Source organism: Engraulis encrasicolus, chromosome 11, assembly GCF_034702125.1.
Source record: "Engraulis encrasicolus isolate BLACKSEA-1 chromosome 11, IST_EnEncr_1.0, whole genome shotgun sequence".
Lineage (NCBI taxonomy): Eukaryota > Metazoa > Chordata > Actinopteri > Clupeiformes > Engraulidae > Engraulis > Engraulis encrasicolus.
The window spans coordinates 14,788,598-14,810,988 of NC_085867.1; the positions used below are offsets into that span (position 1 = coordinate 14,788,598).

Consider the following 22,391-nt stretch of genomic DNA (forward strand, 5'->3'; position numbering starts at 1 on the left):
TGATCCTGACGCCCTTCTTAAGGCGCATTACTCTCCACAGGCCTTTTTCTGACCTACTTCAGCTAACGCAGCTCCAGACTCAGGGACACAGAGGGTTCAAATATAGCCCCAACATGGCCCAGCCGGCCGTAGCATTGGACTGCTACACGGGCGACCTCGCCTCTCTGTTCCACTCATTTCCTGTCCCACTCTTTACTCTCCTGTGTAAATAAAGGTGACCCCCCCCAAGAAAAATAAAAATAATAACAATTATATATACATATATATATATATATATATATATATATATATATATATATATATATATATATGGTAGCCAACAAACAGCTGATGGCACCGGTAGATACACTTGTACGAGGCGGAGAGCGTGTCACGCCAAGTTGAATTTGGCAACAGATCGGAGTGCAAAGAGTAGACCAGAATGCACGTTTGGATGGACAAAGGATATATATATATATATATCCCCAATATAAGCAGTCTGGAGCTGGACTGAAGTCATACTTCATAGCCCTTTACAATACAACACAATACAACATGTACAGTATTTATATAGCGCAATATCACAACTATGAAGTTGGCTCAAAGCACTCTCAAAATACACATACAAATACATATTCCCACACCACACCAGCTCTGGAAGCTACCGTGCGGTGGCAATTGTCCGGGGCTCATGTGAGAAAGCACACACACACACACACACACACACAAACACACACACATTTCCATACCAGCTCTGGAAGCTACGAATGATCACCTGCAATCCATCTCAATGTTTCCTGACCAAAAAACCCAACTAATGTGCCGTAACAATGCTGTTATGACATTACCAAATGTCTTGAAAGTCAAAGTCAAAAGTGAACGACTTGACCATTACAATTTTGGTAGCCTAAGAAAAAGCTTATAATAGTGTCTCTGTATGAAGGGGTTATATTGTTGCCCTGTCTTGCACGTCAATGGGACATAACAAAGACAGTAATAAATGTTATTTTGAGGCTTCTGACTTTGAGTGTGACTTTATTCCTACCCATTCCAATTTATGCCATACACAGACAGACTACTGTATCCTAAGTAGCAGTCTGATTGTACCTCTGCTTATTGTTTTCCCCAACAACATGGTATTGAGAAACTCCTCTAGAGCTTTGGTTTTCCTCAACTGCTTTTGTGAGCAATCAGCAGAGAGCAATGAGAAGGTAGGTTTAAAATAATTCAAATGGGATTTACCCCTTAGCACAGAGCCTATGTTATAACCTTACTGTCATCAAAATCGTAATGGCTATGTCTTAATCTGCTACTTAAGGCTCTCTGTGATGTCATAGCAATGCTGTTATGATGTAGTTGAGTATTTTCAGCAAAAGTGAATAGGCCTGCCGGCGACCCTATCTGCACTAATAGGGTACTACCACTCATAATGTTACAAGTAATGTGTAAAACCATGCTTTATAACATGTGTATAACATATTTGTTGTGCTTTGTAAGCGATCTCAAGGAGGCAAACAACATGTGGAAGGACTTCACAACCTACTGACTACTCATGAAATAAGAAACATGGTTTTTTTTACAGGGAAAGTGTTATAAAATTAAAATGCTATTCAACAATTATGTGACACCAGTTTCATTGAGGGTTGTTATAGTTAACTTTAAATTGCATGCCACCATCTCATTCCCCTTGTCAGTCTGGCACTATGGTTAACTGGAGAAATAGTGGAGTAAGCACTCCAGATCATAAGGTACCTTTTGGCTCGTGTAGAAAAGTTCAAAACAAAAGATCAACAGCAAACAAACAAATGCATTCAACAGATATTCAGCACCTTGAGGTCTTGTTTACTTTTTGCTACTTTTTAATGCATTGTCCTCTTCTTTACTCTTTGTAGGACAATGCTATCAGTGTTGCAACTGTACACAGTGCCTTACCCTGTTCTTGTTTAAATTGCTCCTTGTAAGTCGCTTTGAACAAAGGCGTCTGCTAAATACTAATGTAATGTAATGTAATGTAATGTAATGTAAATATTGAGCAGACACAGAGAAAGAAAAAGGATACACTCACGCAAGCATGCACGCACACACACACACAAACACACACTGTATGACCTCTTTACTTCAGAACTGACCCCCCTGATCATTGCAGTCTCAATACGATATTGACAAATGAAATGACTGTGGGTCTAATCATCAACATGGCTTCTCATTAATGATATCATAATATCAGCCCAATACCAACGCATCATGCTTGCAACAACGAATCGATATTTTCTATTCCTTTCCAACTTAGTTATGCTCACTGGCAGGCACAGTCACAGGCACACGCACACGCACACACATACACACGCACACGCACACGCACATGCACATGCACACGCACACACACGCATACGCAAACGCACACGCACACCAACACACACTAAACAACTAATCATTGGCATGGGGAAGACATGTGTTAGTCCTAGAGCTTATTCTTATTCTTATTTGAGTTGCTCATGTTATTGTATGGGGATTTTATTTTAAGTCAGCAGGCTACACTGTTGGACCTGACTCTTGCATGTGCAACCGCAGCCACACAACTCACATAGCTGGGAAATGAGAGGAGCTGCATAGCTGGTGGCATAGCTGGGTAAATAATGGGGAGGGTAGAATAAAATAAAATAAAATAAAATAAAAATGGATGGATTGTGTGAAGGAGAGGAATGCATTCTGTAGATGAGTGTATACTGGAGTGTATATGAATAGATGTGTGTGTATTGTATGTGAATGCCTGAAGATGTTCATGTGTTTATGTGTGGAAATGGTGTCTATATGTATAGCAAATGAGATGTGTAGCACAAGATCTAACCTGATGGAAATGCACAGTCTGATGTGAAAACAAATATCCCTATGGGACAATAAAGAATCTAATCTAATCTAATCTAATCTAATCTAATCTAATCTAATCTAATCTAATCTACCTTCAGCTGCTTCAGAAAGCACTCTTCTGGGGAGTATTCCAAGAACCTGGCTAAGTTGTAAACTAGGTTAAATTAACCTCGAGGTCGTGATAAATCATCTAATAGAAGAGCCTGGAGTCCTCATTATCTTGGCTAAATGACACCAGTGGTCTATCTACTATTGGCAGACTTACCACTTCATGTCGGTTAATTTAGCTTTAGTTTATCACTTCACCTTGTTCTTGGAATAGCACCCTGGTAACTCCTTGCTGGTAACTCAATCTGCATTCTCTCTCTCTCTCTCTCTCTCTCTCTCTCTCTCTCTCTCTCTCTCTCTCTCTCTCTCTCTCTCTCTCTCTCTCTCTCTCTCTCTCTCTCTCTCTCTCTCTCTCTCTCGTTCTCTCTCTCTCTGCCTAACGCACACACACACACACACACTCAAACAAACAACCCGCCCGCCCCGTCTTCACGCACACATACTCACCTTCATCATCATCATAGTGCCGATGCCGTCTGCCTGAGTGCCAATCATGATCCATCCTGGAACAGACACACAGTGTGTGAAATTCAGTGGTGCACAACATAATCACCATCATCATCATCATCAACAACAAAAACAACAGCATAAAGAGGCATGTATATACATGTACATCATTTTATGTTCAATGGTCAATATTCATGTTATACAATTTTGAGATCCAAAGGTGATCAAGTTCAAAGGTGAGAGGTCATGCAGATTTTGAGCCTTGTTTCCTATGGTTACTGGAGCATGAGCGTGGATTTTCACTCTTGTCCTCCCCTGCTCCAACAGAAAAAGAAAATCCCAATCATCCCAATTCTGGGCTGGAGTTTGCGAAAAAAAATCTCATTCTCCCATTTCGGTGTAGAGACTCCCATTCCCATTCCCATCCAGATCCCATTCATTTGATTGTTTCACATAGTCATTGCTGACCACTGTCATTCAATTTCATCCCTGATCCTGCACACTCCCATCCACGGGACCCGCAGGAATTCCTGACAAATGTCATCTTTTAATGGTTACCCTGGGCAAACTCCATGCACGATTGGTTATTGCAGCACACATTTTTACACAAAATCTTACTATTTTTTGTTTCAGGGAGACAAGACTAGCTCGAATTATGTAATAAATCTCTTAACCAATGTATCTTCCTTCATAGAATGACAAAGGCAGATGAGGCGGGGGGTGGGGGAGGGGTGGGGGGTTGAGTTGGCATTAACAGTCTAGCTTCCAAGGAAGTAGGTTTCAAAATTTTAAATCATTAGTCCATACCAATGGCATCATTCATTTTATATAGTCATTGTTCTCCAGCCTTATAAAATAGAAGCAAACCAAACAGCTATTTCAGTTTCATAATTCTTAAGTAAATGTGGTGGTAATTGTGGATTAAAATATTTCCTTGGTGCAACTGGGAATTGTGGATTACCATGTTTCCTACTGTAGGTGCGAATGGAAACTGTAGACAAAATATTTGAAATGAGAAAAATCCTGAGAAAACACAAGACTGTGGAAACATTGAGCTGTGGGAGTATAGAGAGCAATTCTGTGTGTCCATCACGGAAAATAATTCCGTGTCCAGGAGCACAGAATTTTGGCAAAATCCGTGCTCCTGGACACGGATTTTGTGTCCTTAACATCCGTGTCCAGGAGCACAGATTTTTTGGAGATCATGTTGGGATTAACATGTTTCCTAGGTGCGAAACGGGAGATAAGGGGGATAACAAGACCTTGAGGCAACAAATTTCTTGGAAGCAATGAGTTGGCAGTGAGAACTCCATTCCATTCTATTGACAAATTCCTTGCCTACACCTCATCATTATTTCCATAGAAGCAGTCACCTTGGCAACCGTTAGCCCTTAGTTACTGGATGTCACAGGTCCTGTACAGTAGGCCTCTCTTTCCATTCACATATACTGACTGTATTATCAACAGCTCAGAAGCTTTGATCTCTCTCTCTCTCTCTCTCTCTCTCTCTCTCTCGTTTCGTTTCGTTTCCATGGTGCTGGCAGGGCCTGATTGGCCATGCGACATGTGACAGAGTTGGAGCAGGTCATCTCTCTCCCTCTCACACGAGGCAACACGTGGACCCACTCACCCATGACATTAGAGCCCACACAGGAAGGACACCAACTGAGTGACACACACACACACATGTACACACACACACACACACACACACACCTGGCAAGAACATTTAGGACCACGAGGGTCGTACGTGAGGAAAGACGCAGAGTTAAGACTGACACACACGCACGCACGCACGCACGCACGCACACACACACGCACACACACACGCACAGATCATGCTGCCTGATTTGAGGACAGTTGGTGTTAGCGACATCACTTGAAAGAGAAGCAATCAATTTGATCTCATTGATAGACAGTACACATCTGAGATTCACAGAGTATTCTGTAAGTCAACAATATCAATACATCTAATTAGCACATGGATGTAGGCCTAACATCGTGCCAAAAAAACCCCAGCAAAACAAAAGACACTTTGTTCCAGGGGAGTGCAACGGATACAATAAACACATTTTTTGCCAAAAAATAATAAGTCCAATCAGCTGACAATTTGGATGAAATGAGGTTTGGACTAAGCATAATGTTGGCCATTGCCGGTCACAGAAATATTTATTTCTAAAAATGCAACTTTTTAAGCACTTGGATGTTAAAACTCTATTTGGGTAAAGTAAACGCCCTGAAGGGCTTTCTTATGACTTCCTTTGAATGAAGAAAACATTGGTAGGCCTAATATCTGTTCGGTCCCAAGTTTATAATACATGTAAGATTGCACCTTTAATCGATTGGACCACTAGACAACTGAAACACATACAGTAGATGTGCAGTGCACAAATAAGGAGGAGGTGGCGCTACAGCACCTGCCCCTTTGCCCCACTGCACAAAAAATGACTTTTTTGAAAACTTTTTTTCAAGTACTGTGTAATGTAGGCCTACAATGTACTGTGGTCCATGTTGAAATGATCATCTACAAATGCGTGTGACAATAATGCATCGATATAATATATAGCGTTTATAGCTAGTAAGGCAGCCATAAGTTCCACCTGACATGCCCTCCGACACCCCTCGAGCACCTGGGCCCCAAAATGTCTGTGCACGCCACCGTTGAAACACATTTAATATGTAGTATTGTATTCTTTCCTCCTGATACACACCTTTAACACTCAAAATTACCTCAGATGATCACAAATGAAACTTTTCTCTTAGATGTACAAAATTCAAGTCACACTACTAACATTGGCAGAATATTCCCTTTAAATTTAAAACTTAACCCTTTATAGGGCAAGTGAATACTGTATATTGGATCACTTCTGATTACTTGCACACCTATCACAAATGCCCCTGCCATGCCTCTTTACAAGGCTGTACAACCAAGTGGGTTATATCAAATTAATCAGGGGAAATCAGGCTTTCACACAGATAGTGACATCATGACATTTGACCAATGGCCTGGAGCCTGTCAAACCTTTTGAGATTTGTGTGCTCTATAAAGGGTTGAGGATAGTGCGCCTATACTTCCCAGTAGGAATAGACTCACTATGACCACACTCATATACGGTAGGCAAACGTATTGAATATCGGCTCAAGTGGAGTTTCCATGAGGCTTGAACTGAGCAGCGCAATGGTGTAAAGGGATTTCCGGCAGCTTCTGCCTCGTAAGCAGGGCCGCTGACAGCTTTGGCTGGGCCCAGGACAAAGTCATCTGAAAGGGCCTCCCACCCAATACATTCAATGTAATGAGGACCCAATTATGGACCCTCCATTTCCCTGGGCCCGGGACTGGTGACCCCTTTGCCCCTACCCCCCTTGTTGGCTTCCCTGACTGTAAGTGTAAAAAAGGGGGGGGGGGGGGTTGGGGGTTGCTGAATTGATGTTCTTTACACTGATTGCACTGCAGCTCACACATCATAGAGCCTAATAGAGCTTGACAGTGGGCATTGATCAGCCTTGAAAAACCTTACACTGTGTGTGTGTGTGTGTGTGTGTGTGTGTGTGTGTGTGTGTGTGTGTGTGTGTGTGTGTGTGTGTGCGTGCGTGCGCGTGTGCATGTGCGTGTGTGCGTGCGCGCACGTGTGTGTGTGTGTGCGTCCGTGCATTTGTGTGTTACCACTCCACCACACCCAATCACGCAAACTAATTATGTGTCTGCCCAGCTGCAGCATCAGCCAGTGTATTGGACTGTACCTCGAGTCGATCGATATTAGAAAATAATTGCAGAATGTGATAGAGGGAGATTATGTAAGAGTGGAACTCATCTAGTAAGTTCTCAAAGGTCAGAACTCCTGGACCAGCCGGTTCTTTAAGTTCCTTGTACTTGAAGATACTACAATGATATTACAAACGTGAACGCTGTAGATCATGGGGGCTGCTGTCAGCTTTAGGTTTTTCATGTATTAATCAGTCATACTCTCTCTGGTTATAAACAAAGCATCAATTGCCATAGTATAGATGGATAGCTGAACATGCATTTGGGATCTGTCAAAAATCTGTTCACAAATCAAACTGAAATTCCTGGCTTTGATCCTGTAGATGATAATTACTAAAACTACTATACCCCCTCTGAGTTTCCATATGTACAGTAAGAGTAAGAATATTTTTGTTCAGTCAAAACCAATACAACACAGAGACAGAAAGAGCTTGCATCTAAATTGTTCTAACTCCGTGCTGCATCTATAACATAATGTTCACGATTATCCAAAATAATTCCCAAATTGGATCCTGAAACGGCCTGTTACAGACAAGGCTGCCGCCAAAGGACTACAGTTCAATCCTCTTACCGTGCAATAACAGCACCTCTTTCCAGACTTTCGCATTCCATGCCATCTGCCAATTCCATGAAACAAAAGGCCAATTTTGGGCAAAACCCACCCCCCACTAACCCCCTCCACACCCCAAAACTAAGCTCTAATCTCAGGAAAAAGTCTGTAAGTTGCAACATGAGAATATCAGGCTCAGGAAGTCTTAGGATTCGAAATAGCCTTACCTGCTTGGAGTTGGTTACACAGGAAGCAGGCGGTATAGATGCTCTTAATGTTGTTTGTTTGTTATTGTTGGTGTTCTTCCAGCTTGCGGAGGTCAGCTTGAAGAATTCTGGCACGGTCACAAAAGCCTTGAAGCAGCTGCATTAAAAACAGTTGAGAAAAACGAGCCCCCACCCAAGTAAAAGGTCTATTTGTGCACAGCTGTTATGGACAGAGCCATATCTTCAGCAGGTTATCTTCTTCGCACAGATGACTGAGAGGACCACGAAAGCTGGATGCCATACACAGGAACTCAACATCTAATCAGCTCCGTGTGCATAGTATGGACCACGAACAAACTAGAGCAGGACACACAGGAAGAGTATAGGCAGAAGTCATCATCCACATCCCCATCCCCATCCCCATCCCCATCCCCCAACACACACACACACAAACACACACACACACACACACACACACACACACACACACACACACACACACACACACACACACACACACTGGATGGGTGCAGAAGAGCCCCTAGGCAACAATGGAAGGCCACAGAAGTGTGTGTGTGTGTTTGTGTTTGTGTGTGTGTGTGTGTGTGTGTGTGTGTGTGTGTGTGTGTGTGTGTGTGTGTGTGTGTGTGTGTGTGTGTGTGTGTGTGTGTGTGTGTGTGTTTGTGTTCTGTTGCATTGAGCGTGGTGGTGGTGATGGTGGCAGGAAACGTGACTGGATTTGGGCAGCTGTGGTGGACACACACATCGATGGCCCCTGTTCCTCTGTGCATGGCTGCCAGCTATCGATGCCACCCACCCCCTCGCCTGGGTCCTGCACCGTACATTTTACAGTGTTATATTTAACCCTCATAGTGTTGCTGCTGGCACCTCAGCGTTGAATTAACACTTCCGTATGTACTGTGTGCCAAGGCTGCTGACAGCTTTCGTCCTAGGCCCTTGAAAAAGTAATATGAAAGGACCACCCGTCTCTCAATTCTGCAACACCACCACTCCCACCCCCATGTCCCTGGGCCCGGGACAACTGACCCCTCCACCCCGGCGACCTACCCCCCGTCAGCTGCCTTGCCTTGTGATGATCATTCACCTCTCGCTGCCCTCATGGGCGTGAACAGGTACCTGGTAACCCCTCACGCTAGTGGTGTAGTCTACATAGAACGCGGGTATACGGAGTATACCCACTTCTAAATTTCAGGGATTTCAGTATACCCACTTAAAATGGATTGATCCATTGTTTTGAATAGCACAAATATATACAGTATACCCACTTAAAAAAAAGCTCAAATATACAGTATACCCACCATAAAAAAGTAGACTACACCTCTGCCTCATGCCACACCACCACTGCACTACACAGGATGCCTCCAGTCAGCTGCATACACAGGGAAACATCCACCTTCAACCCCCTCATAAACAGCAGCGAGACGTCCCATGCTGAAACGGGAAGAAACATCATCTCATTATTATTTCACATTTCATAATGTGCTACAGCTACTGTGACAAGTGTGGGTATGTGTACAGTTACGTTTTATAGACTTAAAGGGAACTCCCGGCCATTTTCAACATGAGGTGGAATTGCTACCCTTGACTTGTCAGTCCCAAAGACGAGTCATACTCCAAATATCATCCCAAAAGTTAGTGCTTGGAAAAATCAGAGAATTGGGTGTTTTTTGGGAACACTTTGTATTTAGAACTATAAAACATGTTGTTAGTCACACACCTCCTTTCACCTCCCCAATGTGTATTTCAGGCATCAGACAACATAGCATTTGCTATGTGATTTTAAAAATGCAAAATCGCATGACCGTCACTCCCAGCATTAATGGTAAATGTATAAGATGCGGCAGCTGGCAGAAACATAAAACCGCACAGATGAGTCTCCCGTGTGTGGATGTGAACTGGCCTGAGAGTCGTTGAAATTGTCAAGTTTCGCTGTTGCTGTGTGCAGTGGCGTGCACAGACATTTTGGGGCCCAGGTGCTCGAGGGGTGTCGGAGGGCAGGGGGAACTTATGGCTGCCTTTCTACGCTAGAAAAGCTATTAATTATATGGAGCCATTATTGTCACACGCTTTTGTCAGGCATTTGTAGATGATCATGTCAACATGGACCACAGAACATTGTACATTACACAGTACTTAAAAAAAAAGTTTTCAAAAAGGGGATTTTTTGTGCAGTGGGGCCAATGGGGCAGGTGCTTTAGCACCACCTCATTTCTATCTGTGCACACCTATGGCTGTGTCTAACTAGGGCTGCTTTCTTTTCTGTGGGTAATGCATAGGATTTCCCCTTGATTCACGTTGATGGCATTGAGTGGCCTAATGGCTTGTGTGCAGAGAGATCAGTGACCCATAAGCTTAGAATGGTATGACCCTGCGTGGCACTGTGTGGCCATGTTAGAGCGTTACTAAACAGCTAAACAGCTACTACTCAGGCATGGCAATGAGGAAAATGAGAGCCAAATATTCTGAAAATCAAAAGAAAAAGGGCTGAGAGAAAACGGGCAAAAAGTGGGACTGAATGGTACAAAAGACAGAAAGGTGGTTCAAAGGAGGAATTCTATATTTGATATGAATTTGTCTGTAGTTTATATGGAAGGCACTGGTCTTAAATAGTGATCAATCTAAGTGCAACATCAATTGTAAGCTGCATCGTTCAAATACAACCTATAGCTGTTTGAAGGTAATCAATTGCATTTCAGAAGTGAGGGCTACCAGTGACGAGTAACATCCCTGTCATAGCTGTTAATTATGATTGGCCAGCTCCAAAGCCTCTAGACTACACAGAGCTAGCTGCTCTCCATACATGTCAATACCACTCAACTCTTTTGCGGCCACATATGGATTGGTGGTGAAAACCGGAAACGAGGCAATCTCAACTCAAGTTCATCAAGTTCCAGATGCATGCAGCCAGGGGTGTCGTAAGTGTGACTGAGTCACCAGGGCCCCTTGTATATAGGGGGCCCACACACAGTCCGATTTCTGAAAATATATGACTGTGGAGATGTCCATTGGAGATGATTGCACATAGGGCCCAAAGTTGGCTGCTACGCCCCTGTGTGCAGCAGTCATGATGGTGTTGGTATTAGCACGGTTTAATCTACATTTAGTTTACTCATTTAAAAGTTATCACACACACCAAATCGAATGAACGGACTGATGGATGCATGTACAGCCCCACGACTGGAGAACAGCACCTTTGGTCGGCAGAGGTATATTGAGCTCTCTCTCTATATCTCTCTCTGTATTTCTCTCTCTCTCACACACACACACACACGCACACACACAGTCTCTCTCTCTCTACCTCTCTCTCTCTCCAATATTTTCACCCTCCTCAGACTGTTTTTCACTGCCAACCTTTTTTTGCCCCCTTTGAAAGTCATAAAAAGTCTTTCTTTCTTGGTGAGGCAAGTGTTCAAACTGCTATATTGAATGCAAAATCGATAAAATCCAATCCAGCATACTGTACCCGGGCAAAGACTCAAATTTATAAAAGAAAGCCTGAGTAAGTCATGTCTATGACTATCACCACTAGATGTCACTGGCGGTACGCTTCTACTTGGGCAGCCTATGCAGTGGAAGTCAGTCTCATGTGTGACAAGCCAGCATACACCACACATACACACACACACACACACACACACACACACACAGCTTACAAATATTTAATCAGTGCAATCTCAAAAACTCAATGGTATAATGGAAAAAAGGAGGCAACATTCTAATGCCATTCTCATTACGACACAAGCACAGCTTCTCTGGCCATAGGGTTGAAAATCATCAATGCAGAAGGCTTACTTCAGCAGTATCTGTAGAAGCCTACGTCTGGCTAATAGTTTTCGCTCACATATCAACAACATGCGAGAGATATGGAATCAAGGCCTTCATCTTCAATGGGCATCTTTAATGTGCATTCCAGAGTAAGAAACATGGTGTCCATTTGAATGGGTATTCGGTGGTAAACAGGGTCTCCCTTTTAATGTGTCTTCAGTTGTCTAGTGTCTGAACTACGGCTTTCTTTGCAGGGGCACTGACCGCTTTGGCTGAGCACAGGACAAAGTCATATAAAAGGGGGCCCCAAACAATCAATCACCCAATACTTAGGCCTACTATGCTGCCCTACAAAGCAAAAAGGCAGTAACTGCATTACTATTTAAAATGAGTTACTATGACTTTAATGCCATATATATTACAGTCTGAAGTTAAATAAAATGAGTCATCTTCAAGAAAGGTGGTATTATAAAGTAACAAAATTGTCACATGCACAATAATCTCCCAAAAACACTTCTGCTGGATTGCAGTATAATTTTAAAGTCAACTGACTCAGTTTAGAGCTCTGCGCAGTTACTGCCTTTTTGTTTTGTAGGTCAGTATGCTATCCAACTCCCCCGGATTCCCTGCTCCATTGTTGTTGTTTTTCCAACTTTTTTTTATTAAGTAAAATAATCTGACAATATTTCACATGTACAGTTTTCTTTTTTTGACAAACAAACAACCCTCACACAAAAAACAGAAGTACTAAGACAAACAACGTCCCTGCTCCATTGTAATGGGTCTTCAGTGTTATAGAGTGAGGCACGTGGTCTCCATTTTAATGCGTTTTCAAATGTGTTGAGTGAGAACTATAAACTGCAATGTTTATGCTGTCTGTAACATAGTGTTTGCTTCTCGTCGTAATGTAATGGAGTTTGAGCCTGTGGCAAGGTACTGTAGCATTAATCAACTTTCCCTTACTCAAGGAAAAGATCAAAGCATTATTTGCGACTCAGTAGGGTGTGAAATGACAAACAAGGGCAAAAAAGTATCCATTCTCATGAGAATGAATAATTGCAACGGTTTTCTCAAATGGCTACTTGCCAATGTTAGTCTGTTAGAAGACATTTGAACGTTTACATTTTTCCCTATTATATGCAGTGTTCAGGGTTAAATCGATGTGTCTGCCACAATGCCTGCCTGAACATCTACACTGCCTTAAAGGGGCACAAGGTAGGATTAGAAAGTTAATTAATCACCAGCCGATGCTTAAATGAGACATTTGTATGTGAATGGAGACTCCACCGACCACTTTCGCAGTCCATTGTAAGAAAAAAATCTTCAGCTCAAACAAAGCGATACATTATCAACATCCTCCACGGTCCTATGCCTGATAATCAAGTGCATCAACAGGAAGGACTTAGTTCAAATAAAGAAGGAGGATCCCTGAAGCAACTCAGGCGTGAATGTATGTTTAATGTTTACTTGTAAAGGTGTTCGTCTAACTCAGGGGTGTCAAACTCAAATTGACTGAGAGCCAAAATTAAATTCCTCAATTATTTTTAAAAATGGAAAAAAATGGTGCATGCATGTGCTTCATACTCATGGTTAAATTTCACATACACTCTTTCCCGTCATATTTGTTAGCTCAAATCTGTCTTCACATCCTGTGGCACAACACATTTCATGTTCAAGTCATATTATACTATACATTGATGGTGTACTGTATGTGGGCCAACTGTAATAGACATTTGAAATGATCTCGCGGGCCAAATAAAATGGCTCTGCGGGCCAAATTTGCCTCCCCGGACCTGAGTTTGACATCCCTGGTCTAACTGGTTGTCAATATCAATATCTATCGCCTATATGAGGCTCCTCCACCACACCACCCCCACCCCCACCCCCACCCCCACTTCCACTTCACCACTCAGCTGTGGCGCTGGATGATGGCTTTGCAGAGGCTTTGCCAAGGGATAGCTGTGAGGATCCCGTAAGCCCCCTGCCTCTCCTGCAGGGTGCAAGAGGAGGCTGCTAAGTCGTGTCAAGGAGCTGAGTGACGCATTAAGATGCATGAGCAAAGCTCAGATGGGACGCCATCGCCTCACTTGAGGAGGTGTTACAAAGATTCCAGCACAGATAAGGCTTTAGAGGCAAACACACACATACACACATGCACAGATTGCGCGCACACACACACGCGCGTACACACACGCACGCACGTGTAACGGAGGCTAACTAGCACAGAGTTGGCGTAGAACGTTGGTAAACCTCCCTCCGATAGCCTCATACAGTCTCGTGCCGTTGGGCCGAGAGACTAGTCTCTTGGCCCAGCGGTATCGTACTGTGTCTTCCATTGCCGAACCGTTGTAGTTGACGAGGTCGCACGTTCGATCCCCGAGGGGGGTGAACAGGTGCAAGATGACCTCCGTCACAGTGGTGCCGTATGACCCGGGATGGGAGTGAGGTTTAAGGGGGAGAGTGTAACGGAGGCTAACTAGCACAGAGTTGGCGTAGAACGTTGGTAAACCTCCCTCCGATAGCCTCATACAGTCTCGTGCCGTTGGGCCGAGAGACTAGTCTCTTGGCCCAGCGGTATCGTACTGTGTCTTCCATTGCCGAACCGTTGTAGTTGACGAGGTCGCACGTTCGATCCCCGAGGGGGGTGAACAGGTGCAAGATGACCTCCGTCACACACGCACGCACGCACACACACACACAGAGGCAATGTGGCAGGCTGGCAGCTGTGTTTCCAACTAGTTTCGTTTTTAATCGCAGGATTTGAATCTATTAGTTCATTATACAGCTGCGGTTCGTCTCACCAGGTCTGTGTCCCGGCATTCAGAAATGGCACACTGACATTGATAAACAACAACATACTGAGACTGAGTAGCATTTTCTACAGAGAAGCATTTTCACAGCGCTTCTCTTGGGCAATAAAAATAAGCAGGTAGCAATCTAATTTCAGAGAACAAAAGGCCATCCTTCACATTTGTTTTTAATCCTGTAGCTGCTCCTCCCCATATTTCTTGTAACACTGCTCGAAGTTTCAAAACTCTGGGGTGCGTTTCCCGAAAGTATATTAGCCAGTTAGCAACTTGGGTAGGCTAGTTGCCAATGGGAAACTGCATTGGAAACAACAAAGTAGCTAATGTAGTTAGCAACTAGGGTTTTGGGAAATGCATCCCAGGTTAGTCTGGCCACACACACTCTGATATTTAACCAAGCTAGGAGGGTTTTGCCAGACTAGGTGCAGAGCCAAAATCTTTGGGTGGAGTATATAGGATGGCGTCGTCAGGCTATAGGAACCTAGGATTCTGAACCAATTATATTCCAGCATTTGGATTTCTAATGGCTCAACGGTGCGTGTTTAAAGCTACGACATACTAGTTCCATGGCTAGATGAGAAAAAGGAAAGCCGGATCTGGTTGATGGGGCTACAACCACTTGCATACAGAGGCATTTCATAAAAGTCAGTTAGACCCACCCTTTGAAAAGGGGACACAGGTTATAAGACCTCCCACCGAACCAGGTTAAATTTTGTTAGTCATTCCACCAAAAAAAAGCTTCAAATTAGCCTAATTTTAACTGTTTTCCACCAAAGCTTAGTGAGTGAAAACAACTGTATTCTGTGCTCAGGTGAAACCTATTATATGGGAAGAATACTTTCCATCTATGGAGGTTTCCCCAATTTTGTGCCCTAGAAAGCTGGCACTACCTGGGTACAATCCTGTTTGACTTGGGTCTCAGTCTGGGAACATTGATGTGAAACCATAGCAACAGACACGCTCTTGTGTACCCAGGGATAAAGACGAGTCAAGAAGCCGGGTCCAGAGATGGAGGCCGTGCTCAGCATTACCATCTCTGTCTGATCAATACCAGGGAGCCGGACACAGCAAAGAGGGAACACTGATGGCAGATAAATAAAGCTCTCTAGCAAGCCCTTCTGGCAAACAACAGGTGCCATGTGCCGGCAATGATAATTGCAACGACACACCATCTTATGGAGGATATTTTGGGTACATTCTATTGTCCTGACTCCTGTCCTCAACCTGTGTTTGTGGTCTCGCGCTTCGCTGATGGCCCGCCTCTGTGGTGTAAACAATAAAGTTTCCCCGCTGTGAGCTCTACCTTCAGTCTTCCCTCTTTGCTGTGTTCGGCTCCCTAGTGGCACAACACCTTTTGGGGGACTACTCCCCGTTCAACATCACGATTGCAGATGAAAAAAATGACCTTTGAATTAAAACTTCTTTTGTTAGTGACATCTTGTGACGTCATCACGAGGTCACAAGCACAAGGGAGGACGGGAGTTAAGATAAGATAAAATTAGATAAGATAAGATTAGATAAGATAAGATAAGATAAGATAAGATAAAATTAGATAAGATACATTTTTATTGTCTGTTTGTACAGAAATTTGTCTTGCATGACACTTCTCCACAATCCACATGTAAATGCACATTAAAGACACACAAAACACAACATGGCCTATAGTCTAGTCGTCTAGGTCCATAAGCTGTTAGGGCAGCACAGTCCAACATTTTAAAAGTTACTAAGTTAAGTTACTAAAAACAAGTTTCTAAAAGTTACTAGAAAAAAAAGAGTTATTAAGTTCCTAATTAAGTTACTAAAATTAATTTACTAAAAAATTGTCCACTGTTCTCTCCTTTTATTAAGCAACGCTATAGAATGAGGGAGAAAAGAGTATTTGTATTTATTTTTTTGACAGCGGGGCATTCTGAAACGTCTTCTAGAAGGAAGGAGCTCATACTCCTTAGGACAATAGGACAATGGAAAGAAGCCATAGATTGCAGGCAAAACTGAGGCTCTGTTTTCACATGGTATTTTTAAAAAATGGATGCATTCCCCTTCATTTTGGTTTACACACAGAAATGTTCCCTCATAAAAACCCCGGCAAAAGAGATGGGAGATTTTTTAAACTCTGGTTTTGCATTTGCATGAATGATGGACAGAACATTATGCATATTTACCAACAGTGTGTGGCAAAATTATTTTGGAAATCAGAGGGATGAAAATGTCCATTTATCAAACTAAGGCCATGCAGTCATCTCTGTTGGCTAGAGGTTTATCCCCAAAATGCCCCACACCTTGGGCGAGCACAGAAAGCTACTGCCATCTTGACCATCTGAGGCATCCAAAATGTAAGCAGTTCATTTACCTCTTACATACAGTAGGTGCATTCGAGATGTGTCAACGCATGTATGCGCATTTAGACAGCAATGCACCCTGGATGGAAAATGCTGCATGACGGTTAGATTTCCTGTCAAACTTCGAAATTTCGTCGACGTTGCGTTGACGAGGTGACATGTCACATGGTGTAGCCTAAAATTATCGCGGGATGAATGCGGCTGCAGTCAGATCTTGCAACCTCTGCAGTTGCTTATCCCCTTCAACGCTCGTCGGCGGACTGCCTCCGAGGTCACGCGCCCATTAACTGGTTGGTCAACAACTCACTCACGTGTGTATATGGGTCTTGTCTCACACCTCTACACAAGTTTGCGCAGGTCCCCACTTCAGCTCCTCCTCACTGCCTGTCCCCCCACTCCTCACACGTGGTGTGTTAGTAGAGCAAACCGGTGCGAGCTCATCGTCTCGTTCATATTTGTGGCCGACTGCAAATGCGCTGTATTTAATAACACCCACATCGTGACAACAAGTTCTCGCTCACATGGTTCCGTCAACGTTGGTCGTCAGCAACAAAGTCGTATGGGCTTACTGTCAGCACACAAGAGTCGGCAGAAAACTGTCCACCTGTTCAAACGTCATCTTTAAAGTCAGCCATTTTGAAAGTGCTGGCCTCCAAAATTCAATTCAATCTTTGCCCATGCAAACACGGGGCATAGGCGAAAACGTGTCCAAATGTTTCAATGCACAGTACGAAACATGAAAACAGGTTATTCCTTTCACACACCAAAGCACGGTGTTAACGCAGCACACGGACAGGCCGGCAATGCAAGCAGGAGCCCGGATAAGTGTGCAATGCATCTTGAAAATAGAACTTGACTCTATTTTCAGCCTGAGTGTGCTGTGAGCTGGCTCTCATTGGAATATATGGGCTGGGATAGCTGGGGACGGGATGCTGCTTCCCACGGCTAGAATGTGCATGCGACCGTCCAATGTGAAAAGGACCACTGAACAGCCTGTGAACCTCTCACGCTCGTGCTGCCCCTGTCCCCACGCACCCGAAACTTTTGTGAACGCGCCGTCAGTAGGGATGCAAATTATCGATTAATTCATTAATCATTAGTTGATAGCCTTATCGATCAACTTACGATTAATTGATAAGCGGCGTTTCCGCCCCGAAATCTCAATGTTTCTCGAAAAAAATTACTGAATCTAAAATTTTTAATTAAAAATTTAGGTAAAATACCACATTTAAATGAATTCCTATTTCAATTCTTTAATCCAAAGGTGATTTAAATATTCCCACTATTCACACCCCTCTTCACACACACTCTTCACATGCCCATTTCACCTGGGTCTCTTGTCAGGTGGATTGTCGATTAATTGTGATTAATGCTTTTTAATCGATTAACGCATTGATCGATTAAAGTCGATTAATCGATTAATCGTTTGCATCCCTAGCCGTCAGAGTTGTATAAAGTACAAGTACAAGTACTGTTGTAAATGTAATTACAACACTAGTAGTGTGATGTTATGTAGCTGCAAAATATGCAATATCATACTGTTGGTGTTGTAATTACATGCATAACTTCTACTTTATATACAGTATAACTCTGTTCTGAGGGGTAACAATGGCCTTTAAAATGTTCTTTTCTTACCGCACTAACTTACATAATTGAACACCATGGCATATCTGTGATTGCCCCAACAGGAGATTGAACTGACATAATGTGTCTGTCTATATACTCGTGTGTGTGTGTGTTTGTGAGTGTGTGTGTGTGTGTGTGTGTGTGTGTGTGTCTGAGTGTCCCTGTATTAAATTACCCTGATGAAGGCACCATTCAAAATGTTGGCATAAAAATAAAATATTGCATAGCAGAAATTTGTATGACAACACTAGCTTTTGAAATTGGAAGTATTGTACCGCCGTGTGCACCTTACACAATATGTTTATACAACAAGTAAAGAGACTCCCTGACTGTTCCTGTTGGTCATGCTGTCTAGCCAGACACAGGGACCTCTACGGCCTCAACAGGTGCCGCTATTTGTGTCCCGTTTCCCGTCTCCAGGGGGAAGGGCACAGACAGGAAACAGGAGAACAAACTGGGGTGACGGTAGGAGTGACATGATTACATGACTTATTTAGCTGTGAGCCCCCACCCCCACTTAGCCTGGTCCTGACCATCCCATAATACTACCATTTTATTTCATATTCATGGTCTAGGGGGTTGTTTGATCTGACTTGATTGCAGGAAACAGGAAGCACATTATCGGAAAAATCAGGATTTAACTTAGAAGTTGTTGAACAAACATGTCTGATGTCTATCTATGGCAATGTATGACCGTTTAACAGACACGTCTGACAGAACATCCTACCGTAGGATAAATGTAGGACCATTTGTCAAAACACCGGCACAAATTTTACTGGTCAACATCGCTCCACAGAAAACAGGTACCAGACGTAGTGCGGAGCCAAGTCTCTTGGCAGAAGTACGTAGGATGGTGTGCGAGGCCAACCCCCACCTTCCTTCTTATGGTTATTAATATGGTGAAATATGAACACTTGAGCAGATCTAAAGATGGGTTGAACATAATACAAGACCTGCTCTTTAAGACCTCATGTTGATGTCTACACAATTCATTAAATTACATCACATTTAGCAGAATCTCAGTGGTTAGAGCACTGGTTCACTTGGCAACTCAAGGGTTCCCGGTTCAATGCCCGACCGGACCACGGCTGAAGTGCCCTTGAGCAAGGCACCTAACCCCATACTGCTCCCCGGGCGCCGCTCGGCAGGCAGCCCACTGCTACGGACTAGTGTGTGTACTTCAATGTGGTTCACTAGTCCAAATGGGATAAAGTGCACAGAAAGAATTTCCCCTAGGGGACCAAAATTGGCTCCAATTGGCTTCGTTACAAGGAGGACATTCAAGCAATTTAATATTGATGGTGTGGTCAGTTCCAGCTACTGGTGAAGAAATATTTGTGACAGCTCCTTCAGCAACCCCACGACAAATCCCTAGGCTACACCAGAGGTGGGCAAACTCAGGCCCGGGGGCCACATGGGCCCACTGAGCCATTTCATGTGGCCCGCAGAGCATTTACAAGACAGAAAACGTTTAAATCCAAATTCATATGGTTACTCAACATTCTTAAAATGGCCACATAAAACACAGGTCTTGTGAACTTAAAGTTAACTAAGTACATGGGCCATATTGAAATACATTTTACATATGAGCAGGAAAGGCAAAGCTGAAAAATTATGTCACTGCACACTATTTCTTATTATTGACATGGGGCAAATTGCATTCAACATCTGGCCTTTCAGTTAATATTCTTCACCCAATGTGGCCCTTAGTCCAAAATAATTGCCCACCCCTGGGCTACACAGTCGGATTTCTGCTTCAGGAGCCTTTGTCAATTTCTTCCCAATCTATACAGAACTTCTGCGTGTGTAATGTGTGTGTGTGCCGCTTCCAATGGATTGAAGTGCAATCTTCCATGCAGCCATGGGAAACTAAGGATTGCACCCTTTGAAGAAAAAAGGCTTAACTGTCTAACACCTCTCCCCACTATTACTCTAGGGCAGGGCTGGACTCGGGGAGAAGTAGGGCCCAGGCACTTTTGGCTTAAAGGGGTATGCCACTATTTTGGGGCATAATACAGTTAAAATCGTTGGCTGGGGTTTATAAAGGTGGTAAAGTGTCTTATTTTTCATGTTAAGCGTTGTCTTGCTTTAAGACAAGTTAAAAGAGGGAATATGTCGCTAAGCTAGTGAAAGTAAATGGATCCGTGTAGCATGCTGCACGGATCCATTGACTTTCACTAGCTTAGCGACATGCTCCCTCTTTTAACTTGTCTTAAAGCAAGGCAACGGCTTACATGAAAAATAAGACACTTTACCACCTTCATAAAACCCAGCCAACGATTTTAACTGTATTAAGCCCCAAAATAGTGGCATACTCCTTTAAAGGAGCCCCTCATAATTAGCAGTGCAGAACTAACTCACCGGCCCTGCACCCTTGTAGGTGGGCCCCTATTTTCAGAAATGTGGAAAAAATACATACTCTATATATATTTTTTTACATTTCTGAAAATAGGGGCCCGAGGGAGGAGTACCCACCGGGAAAATGCCCGCTATGCCAGATGGCCAGTCCAGCCCTGCCTAGAGCAAAAGTATGACTAATGCAGCTTGTTTATTGGTAAAAATGTACACAGTAAAATGTACACTACTTCATTAGGTGTTTTCAACCAGTCAAACCATTATAGGATACTGTGTAGTACTGTATGCTTATTTACTATCTACGTTATGTAAAGTTTGAAGTTAATTGTGTTTCACTGTATGGTAAGACGTAGTTCTCAAGCTTTCCCGATTAGCTGAGGGGTAACAACATTAGTTTATTATCGTCACGTTTTGTCTCGTAAACACATCCATGTGGTTGTGCTGTGTCTTTTGTAAATGGGAAAGGAATGCAGGGACACGCGAATGGCGGTTGGTAACATCCGTGTTATACTTTTGTCAAATGTGTATCCCTATGCCAAATAAACATTGGGAAAATTCTTTACACACCGGGTGCCGTGGCCCTACCGTGGCCTAATGGTAGGGCACTGGGTGCGATTCTGGCCGGGTCATTTGCCGATCCTTCCCTGTCACTCTCTCCCCACTCAAATGTGTATCCCTAAGCCGAATAAACATTGGGAAAATTCTTTACCAACCGGATGTCGTTAACATGCTAATCTGCCACATACGATGTTATGTCACCCACTTGCAAACACTATTAGCACCACGTCCATTCTCTGAGCACAGTGGGTTTCATTATGAGTGAAATGAGTGTTGGGCCACGATAACTCCACAACATGGCAACAGACACACTTATCACAAGTGTCTGCTTTAAATGCCATCCATGTTGTGACACACGCAGTGCGCCTGCTTCCATCTTCCTTCTTCCTTCCCCCAGCAGCACAATTGGGTTCATCCTCTCTACAATTATGCCTGCATTAGCTTGTACACACACGCTAGCTTCAAACAGTGCCCCCAACCCCTCTTGAGGGATTACCTGCCACTGCTTTTGTATGTATGCCGCAAACGGGTCAAGGAGAAAGGCACATACAGGGCCGCGGACAGCTTTGGCCAGGCCCAGGACAACGTCATCCGAAAGGTCCCCCACCTCATACATACAACGTAATGACAACCAATTCTGCACCCCCCCCCCTCCACCCTCCACTCCCACACCTCTATCTGGGCCCAGGACAGTTGACCCCTTTTGCCACCCCCACTGTCAGTTTCCATGAACATGCAGCCTAGTAACATGCCCTTTTGCCTCTGGTTCAATTACAGTATAAAGCAATCCTGAGGCTTTGAATCAGATTAATAAATTACAAGGGACCTTCGACCTCGCCTGCTAACCTGACATAACTAATAATTAATCAAAGGACTGGCGCTTTGAATGATGGATGAGCTGAACATGTAGGGCCGTTAGATAGCCCATAGCTATTATCTTGAACGATGGAGTAGAAGAGCAGATTAGGTAACTTGCTTGGTGCATGAGAGTGGTGGACT

The 22,391-nt window shown here is 43.5% G+C and overlaps 1 protein-coding gene across 2 annotated transcripts in view; it reads right to left on the reverse strand.

Annotated features, from left to right (window-relative positions):
* The window catches only part of slc4a5b (solute carrier family 4 member 5b), a 96,692-nt gene that overhangs the window by 49,333 nt on the left and 24,968 nt on the right, over positions 1–22,391 (reverse strand). The window contains exon 3 of one of the 2 annotated variants that reach the window (XM_063209981.1): positions 3,403–3,458. In XM_063209981.1, the coding sequence (XP_063066051.1) occupies positions 3,403–3,457 (55 nt within the window). In that variant the 5' untranslated portion in view covers position 3,458. Of the gene's footprint in view, positions 1–3,402; positions 3,520–22,391 lie in introns of those variants that run through there. The other variant, XM_063209982.1, reaches the window with a different exon arrangement.